The sequence below is a fragment of the Coregonus lavaretus genome, assembly GCF_964263955.1.
Source record: "Coregonus lavaretus genome assembly, chromosome: 39".
NCBI classification, from domain to species: Eukaryota; Metazoa; Chordata; class Actinopteri; order Salmoniformes; family Salmonidae; genus Coregonus; species Coregonus lavaretus.
The window spans coordinates 19,297,346-19,312,552 of record NC_140026.1 but is presented as its reverse complement, the minus strand read 5'-3'; the positions used below and the strand labels follow the sequence as shown (position 1 = coordinate 19,312,552).

The following is a 15,207-nucleotide window of genomic DNA, read 5'->3' as shown; positions in this document are numbered from 1 at the left end:
CCCCCCACCCCCACCCCATTTTTTTTACGCTTCTGCTACTCTGTTAATTATTTATGCATAGTCACTTTAACTCTACCCACATGTACATATTAACTCTACTACCTCAACTACCTCAACTAGCCGGTGCCCCCGCATATTGACTCTGCACCGGTACCCCCCTGTATATAGCCTCCCTACTGTTATTTTCTTTTACTTCTGCTCTTCTTTTCTCAACACATTTTTGTTGTTATTGTTTTATTTTACTTTTTTATAAAAAAATTAATGCGTTGTTGTTTAAGGGCTGTAAGTAAGCATTTCACGGTAATGTCTACACCTGTTGTATTCGTCGCATGTGGCAAATAAAATTTGATTTGATTTGACCTCAGACTGGGGCGAAGGTTTATCTTCCAACAGGACAACGACCCTAAGCACACAGCCAAGACAGCGCAGGAGTGGCTTTGGGACAAGTCTCTGAATGTCCTTGAGTGGCCCAGCCAGAGCTCGGACTTTAACCCGATCTAACATCTCTGGAGAGACCTGAAAATAGCTGTGCAGCGACGCTCCCCATCCAACCTGACAGAGTTTGAGAGGATCTGCAGAGAAGAATGGGAGAAACTCCCCAAATACAGGTGTGCCAAGCTTGTAGCTTCATACCCAAGAAGACTCGAGGCTGTAATCGCTGCCAAAGGTGCTTCAACAAAGTACTGAGTAAAGGGTCTGAATACTTATGTAAATTAGATTTCAAATATATTTTTTAAATATAAATTAGCAAACATTTCTATAAACCTGTTTTTGCTTTGTCATTATGGGGTATTGTGTGTAGATTGATGAGAAAAAATAAATATTTTCATCCATTCTAGAATAAGGCAGTAACGTAACAAAATGTGAAAAAAGTCAAGGGGTTCTGAATACTTTCCGAATGCACTGTACTTGTATGTAAGGTGATATACTTATTGAGTCATGAAAGAGGAAGACATCACAAAACAGTTCTGAGATTTGGGACTTGAAAAATACTCTATCTCAAAACTATGCATTTTGCAGATAGAACCTTATAGTCTCAAGTCCTTGATTATTAATATCATAGGTTCTGGTCCTCCTTTAGAAATTATATAAACAAAATTAAATCACTTTTTCAGAAGAATAAGCTCTTTATGGTAACCCCCCCCCCCCCCCCCCCCCCAATACAGGTGCATTAGAGCATGTTTAAGGCCCTTAGAAGAGGCATTGCTGTTTTTGTCTTGTCCTATTTCAATACGAAAACCTCCATGGAAGAGGTATTTCACAGAAATTACAAACTTACCACATTTTATTACCAAGTTTACTGACTTTGGGTGTCAGAGACCAGAAAAATATATCAGTTTACTCATTCAGAGCTAAACTTTAGCAATGTTGCTAGTTATCCATAGGATAAGGTGTATTTATCATTTTAGGGAAATATCGCTTTAACAAATGTGTGATGAACATGAATTTGATGATGTGATTAGAAAGAAGGAAGGGTATTGTCTTTATTTAATCATTAAATGTCTGGTGTTTTCTATTGAAATAAGGTTAACTTTCTGGGCCAGATAGAACGTTATGGCTGAATCCTAAATGACATTTCAGAGGCATACGGTTCGGTCTGCGATTGCACCCCCGTAAAAAAAACGGATTTACGAATGTCTTAGGATTTTGATGCTCTGCACTTTGTGTACCTTTTTAAGGTTAGAACCTTGATGGGTTATGAAAGAAGAATTCACTACAAAACAGTTCTGAGATCTGGGATGTGAAAACTTTAATACTGAATATCTCAGAACTATGCTTTGCGCAGATAGAACATTATAGTCCCAAGGTCTCGAATTGTCAGTATAATGTGTATGCAAAAAATTGTGGTTTTCACCAAATCTTAAAAACTGCTACTTGGTCTTACATCAGAAGTATTTAATTCAGTTGTCTGCTGCAGACGGAATCTATGGGATACACAACTATAAAAGGTGAATTGCAATTCACTGGGAATTTCACTAAAAGATGTTGAAGCTAGTTGTCACAAGTACAGGTCCATAGAGTCATACAGGAAACGTATTACTTTCAACACATCAAACACGTAAGCCACTCTTCTGGGTAGCTCTTAACTCAACAAACTGTTCTTATGGAAATAAAAGCACATAGAATGTAAATTACATCCACCCAGATATCTGATAGACTGTATTGTATTTGCTTAACTTCAACTTTAAACTTTTTCTACCAAAGCACTTTGGCCATGTCCTGATGTTGAGATTAATTGGAAAGTAGTACCATGGTTATAACTGCTGAACTATTTACAGTTTCCTAATTTCCTTTTCCTGTTAAATAACTTAATGAAAGGGTCGTGATAGTTTTTCACCATATTCTTTTCACCTTTCAAAGCTTTGAATCAAATGAGATGAAAGCTATTCAACACTATTGGCGCAAAGCCCACACTTTCTGAAATACAAACCTATCCTTACACTTTTTATCACAACAGGAACAATAGTTTTTTCCTTTGACATCTGAACATGTAACTTAAGCATTCACAATAGGAACCGGTGTTACGTCCCATTCCGTACCCTCCCCTATATTGTTTCTTAGTTCCTGGTGTGTAAGCGTAAGCTGGACAGCAAGAAGGAGGCCCTTCTGATCCTGTCCAAAGAGCTGGACACCTGTCAACAGGAGAGAGACCAGTACAAGCTGATGGCCAACCAGCTGCGAGAACACCACCAGGGACTCAAGAAGAAGTACAGGGAGCTCATTGTGAGTCTGTCTATAGGATTTATGTTCAATGTTTAGAACTCTTCTTTATCTGTAATGATTTGTCTTAAAGTGATAGTCCGGCCAAATGACTACTTTGACTTTTTTTTATGGTTTCTAAAATGTGGTTTATGGACCTGGAAAATCAATGACCCATGAATGTTTGTTAAATTTGATAGAGCTTAGCATTAGTATTTTGAGTGCAAAACAATGGGACCACTGTTCATGGTCTAAATCACCTTATAGTAAAATGTTTGTATTTCTTTCAGGATGGAGATCCTTCTTTACCACCTGAAAAACGCAACCAGGTAAGTTGAGCTGTCTCTAATGCCCATGCTATATCCCTCAAACTATAGCATATGTTATATACACTAACAGTCAAACGTTTGGACACAGCTACTCATTCAAGGGTTTTTCTTTATTATTACTATTTCTTACATTGTAGAATAATAGTGAAGACATCATAACTATGAAATAACACATATGGAATCATGTAGTAACCCAAAAAGTGTTAAACAAATCAAAATATATTTTCTATTTGAGATTCTTCAAATAGCCACCCTTTGCCTTGATGACAGCTTTGCACACTCTTGACATTCTCTCAACCAGCTTCATGAGGTAGTCACCTGGAATGCAATTCAATTAACAGGTGTGCCTTCTTAAATGTTAATTTGTGGAATTTATTTTCCTTCTTAATGCATTTGAGCCAATCAGTTGTGTTGTGACAAGGTAGGGGGGGTTTACAGAAGATAGCCCTATTTGGTAAAAGAATAAGTCCATATTATGGCAAGAACTGCTCAAATAAGCAAAGAGAAACAACAGTCCATCATTACTTTAAGACATGAAGGTCAGTCAATCCGGAAAGTTTCTTCAAGTGCAGTCACAAAAACCATCAAGCGCTATGATTAAACTGGCTCTCATGAGGACCGCCACAGGAAAGGAAGACCCAGAGTTACCTCTGCTGCAGAGGATAAGTTCATTAGAATTACCAGCCTCAGAAATTGCAGCCCAAATAAATGCTTCAGAGTTCAAGTAACACACATCTCAACATCAGCTGTTCAGAGGAGACTGTGTGAATCAGGCCTTCATGGTTGAATTGCTGCAAAGAAACCACTACTAAAGGACACCAATAAGAAGAGACGTGCTTGGGCCAAGAAACACGAGCAATGGACATTAGACTGGTGGAAATCAGTCTGGAGTCCAAATTTGAGATTTTTGGTTCCAACCAGCGTGGCTTTGTGAGACGCGGTGTGGATGAACGGATGATCTCCGCATTTTGTATTTCCCACCGTAAAGCATGGAGGAGGAGGTGTTATGGTCAAGGGGTGCTTTGCTGGTGACATTGTCTGTGATTTATTTAGAATTCACACTGAACCAGCATGGCTACCACAGCATTCTGCAGCAATATACCATCCCTTCTGGTTTGGGCTTAGTGGGACTATAATTTGTTTTTCAACAGGACAATGACCCAACACACCTCCAGGCTGTGTAAGGGCTATTTTACTAAGAAGGAGAGTGATGGAGTGCTGCATCAGATGACCTGGCCTCCACAATCCCCTGACCTCAATCCAATTGAGATGGTTTGGGATGAGTCGGACAGCAGAGTGAAGGAAAAGCAGCCAACAAGTGCTCAGCATATGTGGGAACTCCTTCAAGACTGTTGGAAAAGCATTCCAGGTGAAGCTGGTTGAGAGAATGCCAAGAGTGTGCAAAGCTGTGATCAAGGTAAAGGGTGGCTATTTGAAGAATCTCAAATATCAAATATATTTTGATTTGTTTAACACTTTCTTGGTTACTACATGATTCCATATGTGTTATTTCATAAAGTCTTCACTATTATTCTACAATGTAGAAAATAGTTTTTTTTTCCAGCCTCTCCAACCTTGTGTGTGTGTGTGTGTGTGTGTGTCTGAGGGGTTGGGTACAGCAGAAGATATTTATGTCTCGTATGGATTAATAAAAGCATTCGATCTCTCTGACCTCTCCCCAGGTGAACTTGGCTCAGCTGTTGAGAAATGCAAGGGAGCGAGGGAAACAGCTAGCCGAGGAGCTGAAGGAGCTGAATCAGAGACTGGTAGAGGCCCAGGGGGATAACAAGGTAGGGCATCAAACATACACACACACACACATGCATCTCTAGCTCTCATACTAACTCAAAGTGAATCTGTTCCTCCCTCTATTTGACCCGTCTCTCCCTGGTCCACAGCTGCTGAGGATGACCATCACCAGACAGAGGCTAGGGGATGAGGAGGTGGGGGCACGCCACTTCCCCGCCCATGAGAGAGAAGACCTGGTCCACCAACTGGAGAAGGCAGGGCTACAGGTAGGAAGGGATCTTGTCCAAAAACGCTATGCTACATCGTGCCCTAATGAACACGACAAGTGCCTCTCCTTCTTCAGCACTTTCAGAATAGTTCAAAAATGGAAGATAGGAGACAACCGTGTCCTATTCACTTTCTCTCACGCTGTTTCTCTCGCTCACTGTCTCTCTCTCTCTCTCTCTCGCTGTCTCTCTCTCTCTCTGTGTCTGTGTGTGTCTCTCTCTCTGTGTCTCTCTCTGTGTCTGTGTGTGTGTGTGTGTTCAGATGGAGGAGCTGGAGAACAGTGTTAAGGCGCTGACTGACGAGCTGGAGGACGTTAAGGCAGAACGTGTTGTGTTCAGTGAGAAGGCTGAGCGCCTCAACCTGGAGCTCAACCATATCCTGGGCGGCCACGAGACCCGTATCATCGATGTGGACGCCCTCTGTATGGAAAACAGGTGAGGGGGGGAAAGGTGGTGGACTTTTCTCTGCTAGTATTACATTTTACATTACAGTTGAGTAATTTAGCAGAAGCTCTTATTAAGAGCAACTTACAGTCAGTGCATTCAATTAAGGTAGGTAAAAACGACATGCCACATGTCACACAGTATTCAACACAATTCAATTACCCCCAATGTATATTAGGCTATGCACACATTTTTTTTTACTACTGTACAGCATAAAAGGAGACATTTTCATACACTGCGAGGTTGGCACTATTTCAATGTCATGTTATTCCAGGTTGGCATAGGGTGTTCTGTGTGTGTTTCTAGTTGAAGAATTGTTGTTTGCGGCATATTTTTTTTTTTGCTGAATACATTAATCTAAGGCTATTTTTGCCCTCTGTCAGGTATTTACATGAGAGGTTCAACCAAGTCCAAGAGGAGGTCAACTTGCTGAAGTCCAATATCATGAAATACAAGGTAGTGAGGTGTCTGTCTCTGTCATTCTGTCTGTCTGTCTGTGACAGTGGGCTCAATTCGATCCTACCCGCATTGCAGTAACAACTATTTTACCATCAGTTAGACTCCCCTCACGGGTAGATACTTCAGAATAAGGTGTGTGTGTGTGCATGCAGTAAACAAAGGCGCTGTGTCAACATTGCATTGCAATTACATTTAATTCTAGCTAGTGTCGCTTGACAGTCCCAAAGAAAGTTAGAGTTGATAGAGATGACAGCTGATAAAGGTGGGTGTGTTTGTTTTGCAGACTGCATTGGAGAGGCGGAAGAGCTCTAAATTGTCTGGGAAGTCCAACAGCAGTGCTCTAACAGGAGTGCTCTCTGCCAAACAAGGTACACCACCGTCGCATACAGATATGTCCAGCTACCACATGGCAGGTCCAAATTCAGACTGGTAGCTCTGTAGTGAGTAAGCTAAGGATGCTGGTCAGAGCAACTGATCCGAGAACAGCAGTTAGGAACTTTCTAAGTGATCTCCTCTGTCCCTCTGTCATTGAATCTAGGTCATGCATAGCCCAGTGAAGCATAAGTATAGAAGATGTGAACTAACTAGCTAGTGAGTGCAAGCCCACTGCAATGATTTAACCTTCTCTGAGATTCGAAGGATCTATTCTAGAACCTGTATAGCAGGTATTGTAGCGTGGCAGTGCGAGTTGCATTACATTATTTACTTGAAGAAATCAAGCTACATTAGCACACTGACGTGTGGAAACCATTTTCAGCTCTTGTGAAAGCCTATCATATGTATTCTACTGCACCAGAGTTCCAGATAAAAAAGCACCTCTAATTCCCATTCTGTCTTAAGTAGACATTATTTCAACATTAGAGTTATGTTAGTCTCCAGTGACTAACTTTTGAAACACCTGAGACTTGTCCTACTTTGTATTCAGAGTTCTGGCAGAGACACAAAGCATAGGTCTTGATTGACAGTTCTCGGCAGAGCCAGCACAGTAGGGCAGCAGTTAAAGCTAGAGGAAGCAGGGAGGTAACCTATTATACAGACAGCTGTTTCTATCTCTCTGTCACTCTTTCACTCACTCTCTCGCCTTTTCTTTCTTTCTTTCTTTATCCTTCTCATCTATCCTGTGTGTCGCTCCTGTCTAAATACTGTTTCTCCTATTTTTGTCGGTCTCGCTATCTGTTTTCATCTCCCTCCTCACACTGTTTTACTTCCGTCCTCCCCCTCTCTTCTTCTACTCTCTCTATTCCCGTCTCTCCCTTCCTCTCTTTCATTTCCTTCTCACCGACTCTCTCCTCACTTACTCCTCTTTCCCCTCTATTCCCCCTTTCTTTACCCCTCTTACTGCGATCCCCCCCTCCCTTGCTCTCTCTCTCTGTCTGTCTGTCTGTCTGTCTGCAGTGCAGGAGTTGTTGTCTGAGGAGCAGGGCTGCAGTCTCCCGGCCACGCCCAAGTCCATCTCTGACCTCAAGTCCCTGGCCACGGCCCTGCTGGAGACCATCCATGAGAAGAACCTGGTCATTCAGCACCAGAGACACACCAATCGGTATACACACTGGCACATACACATTTCTACAATACACACAGGCCTAGACACACACACGCACACACAGTCCACACAGTCCCTTTCTTATTCTTTAATATCCTTTATTTACGTCTGGTGTGCTTCATCTCCATTGACCTTTAACCATAGTAAGTTCATATACCTCGCCACACAATGTTCTCCACTCCTCCTAGTCAAACAGTGGAGACACACTTAGTTTACAGTCTGGCCACTGGGCCATGAGGGACCATGTGACTCACCCTCCAGCTTATCTTCTCCACACAGGATTCTGGGGAATCGAGTTGCTGAGCTGGAGGGGAAGTTGAAGACCTTAGAGGTGTCCGGCTTGTGGAGTCTTCCAGGTTGGTTACAATAATGTTGTTCAAACGCATTGACTGTTTTTGACATGAGTGTAAATCATAGACAGTGGGGTTTTGCTTGGGTGGATAATACTAGATTTAGCAGCTAAATAACACTATAGAGAACAATGCACCACACCATTAGCAAACACACTGTGTCTACCAACATTTCTTTGCAAATATCTGGTTAATGCTAGCTCCAATGGGTCTGTATGATGAAATGTTACCCAGCTTTACCTACTGAGAAAAACTAAATTGACAATTTACCAATGAACTGACCAATTGGTGGTGAACTGACCAATGAAATGGTGTGTTATTAACTGGGTATCTCCTCCCTGGCTGCGGCTGCCTACAGGCATGACCTACCACGTTTCTCTGGGAATACGGAGTATGTGTTCTGTATATACTGCCTTTCTTAGCCCATGCCCTCCATTGTGCCATGCCAGAACAAACCTGGGCATCCTCCCAAAACTGCCATCTCATACCCACCGTCCTAATGCTACCTCCATTCCAGCCCAAGGCCACTCCTTGTGCATTCATGTCACCTGTTGGGATCTTCTCACCTGCTGTACATAGTCATTTACAGCTTAACCTCGGAACCCAGAGCTAAATCACACTTGCACAATGGCCACCTACTCAGTTTGGTTACTCGATTCATAACATTTGTGTTAACAGTCTGTCCTGAGAGACTACTTACTGTTCCTTTTATCAGAATAAAAGGTGAATCCATCTTTTGTGTATATTTGAATGTAGGTACAACTACAGGTAGGTAACCTAGCGGTTAGAGCGCTGGGCCAGTAACCAAAAGGTTGCTACACTGAACACAAATATAAACGCAACATGCAACAATTTCAAAGATTTTACTGAGTTACAATTCATATAAGGAAATCAGTGAATTGAAATAAGTTAATTAGGCCCTAATCTATGGATTTCACATGACTGGGAAGTGGGATTTCACAAGGCAGGGGCGTGGTGAGAAAACCAGTCCGTATCTGGTGTGACCACCATTTGCCTCATGCAGTGTGACACATCTCCTTCGCATACAGTAGAGTTGATCAGGCTGTTGATTGTGGCCTGTGGAATGTTGTCCCACTCCTCTTCAACAGCTGTGCTGGATATTGGCTGTCCCACTCCTCTTCAACAGCTGTGCAGGATATTGGCGGGAACTGTAACACGCTGTCGTACATGTCGATCTAGAGCATCCCAAACGTGCTCAATAGGTGACATGTCTGGGGAGTATGCAGGCCATGGAAGAACTGGGACATTTTCAGCTTCCAGGAATTGTGTACAGATCCTTGCAACATGGTGCCATGCATTATCATGCTGAGACATGAGGTGATGGTGGCGGATGAATGGCACGACAATGGGCCTCAGGATCTCGTCGCGGTATCTCTGTGCATTCAAATTGCCATAGATAAAATACAATTGTGTTCGTTGTCTGTAGTTTATGCCTTCCCATACCATAACCCCACCGCCACCATGGGGCACTCTGTTCACAACGTTGACATCAGCAAACTGCTCGCCCACACGACGCTGTCTGCCATCTGCCCGGTACAGTTGAAACCGAAATTCATCCATGAAGAGCACACTTCTCCAGTGTGCCAGTGGCCATCGAAGGTGAGCATTTGCCCACTGAAGTCGGTTACGACGCTAAACTGCAGTCAGGTCAAGACCCTGGTGAGGACGACGAGCACGCAGATGAGCTTCCTTGAGACGGTTTCTGACTGTTGGTGCAGAATTTCTTTGGTTGTGCAAACACACAGTTTCATCAGCTGTCCGGGTGGCTTGTCTCAGATGATTCTGCAGGTGAAGAAGCCGGATGTGGAGGTCCTGGGCTGGCATGGTTACACATGGTCTGTGGTTGTGAGGCTGGTTGGACGTACTGCCAAATTCTCTAAAACGACGTTGGCTGTTGCTTATGGTAGAGAAATGAATATTACATTCTCTGGCAATAGCTCTGGTGGACATTCCTGCAGTCAGCATGCCAATTGCACACTCCCTCAAAACTTGAGACATCTGTGGCATTGTGTTGTGTGACAAAACTGCACATTTTAGAGTGGCCTTTTATTGTCCCCAGCACAAGGTGCACCTGTGTAATGATCATGCTGTTTAATCAGTGTCTTGATATGCCACACCTGTCAGGTGGCTGGATTATCTTGGCAAAGGAGAAATGCTCACTAACGGGGATGTAAACAAATTTGTGCACCAAATTTGCGAGAAATACGTTTTTTGTTTCAGCTCATTAAACATGGAACCAAAACTATACATGTTGTGTTTATATTTTTGTTCAGTATAGTTTGAATCCCCGTGTCGACAAGATAAAAATCTGTCGATCTGCCCTTGAGCCCTGTTTATCTGCACTTAACCCTAATTGCTCCAGGGTCGCCGTAAATAATGGCTGATCCCTTGTCGTGACACAAATCTTGAACATGCAGTGAAACAGGACAAATATATGCGTTCCAAAAATACTGGTAATGAATGACAGGTAATTTGGGGAGCTATTTCCCCCGCAAGGACAAATCCCATAACAGCATCAAGCCAGAGTCCTGATAAATGGGCAATTCCCACTGCTTTCAAATACTGAAATAGACTGTAACTTTTTAAGCGTATGATTAGTAAATACCTGAACTAGCTTAACATAGCTTCCCTCAATCTAATGGAAAGAACAGCAAATGTACAATGCAGAGACGTGCCAGTCAGACCTTGAGATTTTAGAACAGTTTCTCCAGTGTGCACCAGAGGGGGGTGTTGTGCTGTGTTTAAAGTGCACCGGCGGGATTTAGGCGGCGAGCTGTAGCTCGATGAAGCTCGCCTGTCATTCTCCCTGCCATAAAACTGACAAGCATCCATTACTGAAAATGATTGCCCACATTACAAACACATTTAGGGGAATGTGCTGTTATTAGGGAATTTGTAGACGAGGCCCAAAGTGCCTCATGACTCTGTCCACCACCACAACCGGCGTGGGGCAGAGAGAGAGGACGAGATGGAGATTAAGAGAGAGAGTGGCTTTGTCGAGATGGACAGACACGACGGGGCGAGGAAAAAACAACAACAGAAAGAGGGGCCGATTGGGGGCAGGCCCCGAGTCAAAACATTAGAGGTGCCATGTGTCGTTGTTCCCGAAAGACAAGTTAAAAGGGACAGAAAAAAACACAGCGATTCACTCAAATAGACTTGTGATTGACTCGACTACCCAAACCCCCCAGGGAGCGATCCCCTGTTCAATGAGCGCTGGAATACATGCAGACTGAAAGCCTGTCTGGGCGCATCAACCAGACTCGATTGCAAACGGGGCGAGACTCGCATATACAGTAGCCTACTACACTGGAGAAGATACAGGGTGCAATGCCCTGATAGAAAGACATATCATTACCCAGGTATTTTTGAACAAAGATTTCTCTCCCTCACTTTTCCCTGTCGTTGTTGCCACCTCTCCGCGGATTAACGTCAGTGATGGCGCGGGCCGGCATCTCACGAAGACGGTGTCTCGGATGTGACAGACCTGCCTTGTTGTCAAAATAGGAGACGGGTGACCCCCCCCTGGTGTGACTGTAGGGACTAGAGAAGCTGGGTACCAGAGAGATGTCAGATGTCTGTTTGGATGAGGGAGATAGGCCTACAGTATTGGGTGTTATTGTGTGGGTGTCAGTTTAAAGGTGGATGCAATTCTATTTGTGGAGGTAGTACTTATTTTGGTACCTCTCTACTATCTTTGTTTTAGTATGTGTGAGGAGAAGGTATGTAGGATATGTTTGGGCAGAAATAGGCTACAGGATTAATGGCTTCATGCATATGTGCGTGCGAGATGGGATATCTGTCTCTTAGTGCGTGCGTGCGTGCGTGCGTGTGTGTGTGTGCCTTGGTGTGTTTTGTGTATATGAGTGTATACAAGAGTGTGTTTGTGCAGTTATTCATCTCTGTGTGTTTGTGTATGCGCATGTGCACGTGTGTGTGTGTGTCTGTGAGAGGAGGAATGGACGGATGGATGGGCAGCTGTCAGGAGGGTATAAACCCACTCCTCCATACCTCCTCCTGAGCACGGTGTGTGCTGAAGACCTGCTGCGTTCAGCACAGGCCCTGCTCTGCATACATAATCACCACTTTATTACTGGCTTTAAAAAGCAGCCTGAGAAACTCACAAGTCACCAAAGGCCCTCTCAACTCAGAACGAGCAAGGCTCTCAGCCTGTATGAGGGCTAGCGTCCAGATGAAAGTTTGAAGTAATACTGAGCCTTGCCATTGCATGTTTCCCAATGGGCATTCTTTAAAATACGAATATGCTAATTTGTGAAATGAGATGTACAGAAACGAAGTTGCAGAGTCCTTTTTCATAAACTGCTTTCGAGGAAAGAAAAAGGGGAAACTTCACAAGCCAATCAAAGTACGATGTGCATCCATTGCCATAGATTGAGGTGAAGTGGAATTGACCCCAACCCCTGGTGACTATAGAAAATATGAGCAGTGCCCTGCATTCATAACATAAGTGTTTGTGTCCCATTCATGCTTGATAGTTAACATGTTTCACATGCTGCCATCCATTTTTAGCATTCTTCTGTTTCTGTTTTTATTTATATTTGTTTTAATGTTTTTGTTCGTGTTTCACACTTGAGTGGCCCTAGAAGTGGTTTGTGTCGAGTGAATGTGTGTGTGTGTGTTTGTGCGTGCATGGGTGTGTGTGTGTGTGTGTGTGTGTGTGTGTGATGTCTGGTATACGGTGCACGGTCCCCTGTGAGTAGCATATGGCGTCAGCCCAGGAGGCATGCAGCCATCACTAATGAAGACTGATGACAGGGAACTGCAGCCACTTCCTGTGAGCACAGTTGTGTGTGTGTGTGTGTGTGTGTGTGTGTGTGTGTGTGTTTGTGTGTGTGTGTGTGTGTGTGTGTGTGTGTGCGTGTGTGCGCGCGCATTTGGATGATTATGACTTTATCTGTGTGTAGAAGCATGCCCCTTCCTTACCTGCTTACACAAGTACCTTTAGAAAACCACCCTCATGTTTTTAGCATCTGTGTCTGTTGGGTATTTTTATTTTCTGACAGGGTGGGGAAAAATTCCCCGGAAGGTAACTCTTGTTCCGCTGTGGGGTTGTTGGGTTAACAGGGGGACGAGACACCATTACGCTGAGCGAGAGCCAGCGAACCGAGCTCCTATCGCCCAGCATCATGCCGTGCCCACCTCAGCCCCACACGCATGCAGCAATGCAGCCACCCAAAGGTGAGTGTGTAATTGTGTGTAACTGGGCTTCGCCGTTCGTTAAACGTCGCCCTTGGGCAGCGGCTAAAACGCTGTAATTAGCTCCATCCCCCTCTCCCCACAGCCTTCTTCATTTTGCGCCCAGTCCCCTTTCCCGCCTCTCCTCCAATGCTGGCCTCTCATTGGTGCTGACTGATAAGTACCTGATGCTCCTCAAATGCCATGGCATTTTGGAAATGTGAGCACAATTCTCGTCCACTGACATTCAAAAAGTTGGGGTGTGTTTTTGGAAGGAGGGGCACCATAAATATGGATGCTGGCGTGACATTTTTTTTCTCTCTCTTGTGGGGGCAAGTGTACTCTGCGGTCTGTCTTTAACCTTTTTGACTGAACATTCACAAATATGGGACAGTAATCTGCGGAATGGGAGAATATTTTGGAGAGGAAGCAGGGGGCGTCGCTATGTTTAGCCTGTTGCCATGGAAGTGCTTGAGTCACAATTTATTGAAATAACTTTGTCAATTGACACAGCCCCCCAACTCCAAAGAAAAGTTGGGGTAGTTAGTTATGCAATCCTGTAATGTCATCTTAATTCTCTGTCAATTTTAAAGGAACAATCAACTTTTTACAGGTGCTCAGAGTAATGTGGAGTTATTTTGCATGTCCGTAACGTTCACACCGCAGACTCACTCACTTAACTTGGTTGATTTACATAGCTTACACTCATACATTATCCATTTACACAGCTCTACATACACCCAGGCTGGTTGGATATAGCATGCGGATTAAGGACCAACAGGAATTTGGTTGGGTCACCACTCAGTCTTTGACCACTATCAAGCATTACTGCTACATGCAAATATCAGCAGACTGCATCCCCTAGCACCGAACCCGTTGGTGTTTGAAGTGCTGATCTAGGATCAGGTCCCCTCTGTCCATATGATCTTGTTCATTATGATCTGAAAAGCAAAACTGATCCTAGATCAGTACTCCTACTCTGAGGCACTTTATGAATACTGGCCCCGATATGACTGTTTAGGTACTGTATAAGCAATGTAGTAGGAACAGCTCAACCTAGTTTACCAATGGGCTTCTTCAACCTTGATTAGCCGAACCAGCTGTTTTGGAGCAGGGCAGGAGGAAATGCCTGGACACCCAGTAGCTTTACAGGAGGACAGTTTATCACTCGAGAGGTAGAGTTTAGAGGGAGTTACAACTTCATTATAACTACACTCCCACAATGAACTCTTCTCCTCTCTCCCAATGTGACTAGATGACAGAATGGGAGCGTCGTCGTGGGAACGGGCCACAGCTGGCGGTGACTTTGGCGCAGATGGCTTTGGCGGGGAGGGCGCACCCGAGCCCAGTGACGGGGCAGAGGCTAACTGCGTCTGCCTGAGTGACAGGCGGGGAGTGGAGATTGTGACGCTGTCGGAGGAGCAGGCAGCCTCGGAGCTGGAAGAGGGGCGGAGTCCCGTGGAGGAGGAGGGGCATGAGGTGAAAGTGGAAGAGGACGAGGAGCTGGGCTCCACAGTGGAGGAGGGAGAGGAGGCGGCCCTGGCGCTCGACGCCCCACCCTTAGAGGTGGAGTCAGACTTGGGTAACCTCCCACAGCTGCCTGTAAGGCAAGCTACCATAGACTACACCCTTGAGGCGGGTCATTCGATCTGCCATGCTCAAGCAGTGGAGCCTACTGGACTCCCTGAGACAGAAGATGCCTCTAAGCCAGCTTCCATATTTAAGACCCCAGACTGGGGCGGCATAGATGGGTGGGACCTGCACTGTCAATCAGGACAGAGTGACAGTTGCCATAGCGGCAATCATTGAAAAGTGATGTTTATCTTGGTTGCTTTACTACTGACTAGCAACATTTCCACAACGTAGACCAACCCCCCTTTTGTGCTCCCAGCCATTCATTGCGTGAGTCTATAGAATGTATAGGGAAAACACTTCCTCAGCCTCCCATTGACAGTCAGAGCCTGGAGTGTACTTTGCATCTAGATAGTGTTGTTGCTCTGAAAAGAGCAGACAATCTGGAAATCAATCCACTTGCAAGTCTAATGTCCTACAGGAGTAATTTAGCAAAGAAAATAGCAAAGATAGCAAAGTCCCCCCCCCAAACTGCCTCCATGGTAGGATAATCCCAGCTGTTTGCTTCCTGTTTATTC

At 44.4% G+C, this 15,207-nt stretch overlaps 1 protein-coding gene across 1 annotated transcript; it reads left to right on the top strand.

Moving 5' to 3' along the window:
- Positions 1 to 2,649: 2,649 nt before the first annotated feature.
- LOC311112984 (coiled-coil domain-containing protein 149-like) lies at positions 2,650 to 14,866 on the top strand (the record flags this gene model as incomplete). Its single annotated transcript, XM_084156110.1, has 11 exons — positions 2,650 to 2,724; positions 2,991 to 3,029; positions 4,712 to 4,819; positions 4,928 to 5,044; positions 5,307 to 5,479; positions 5,872 to 5,944; positions 6,231 to 6,315; positions 7,343 to 7,487; positions 7,770 to 7,846; positions 12,947 to 13,060; positions 14,313 to 14,866. Exons 1-11 carry the CDS (start codon positions 2,665 to 2,667, stop codon positions 14,864 to 14,866), a joined length of 1,545 nt encoding a protein of 514 aa, XP_084012236.1. The 5' UTR covers positions 2,650 to 2,664.
- Positions 14,867 to 15,207: the final 341 nt, after the last annotated feature.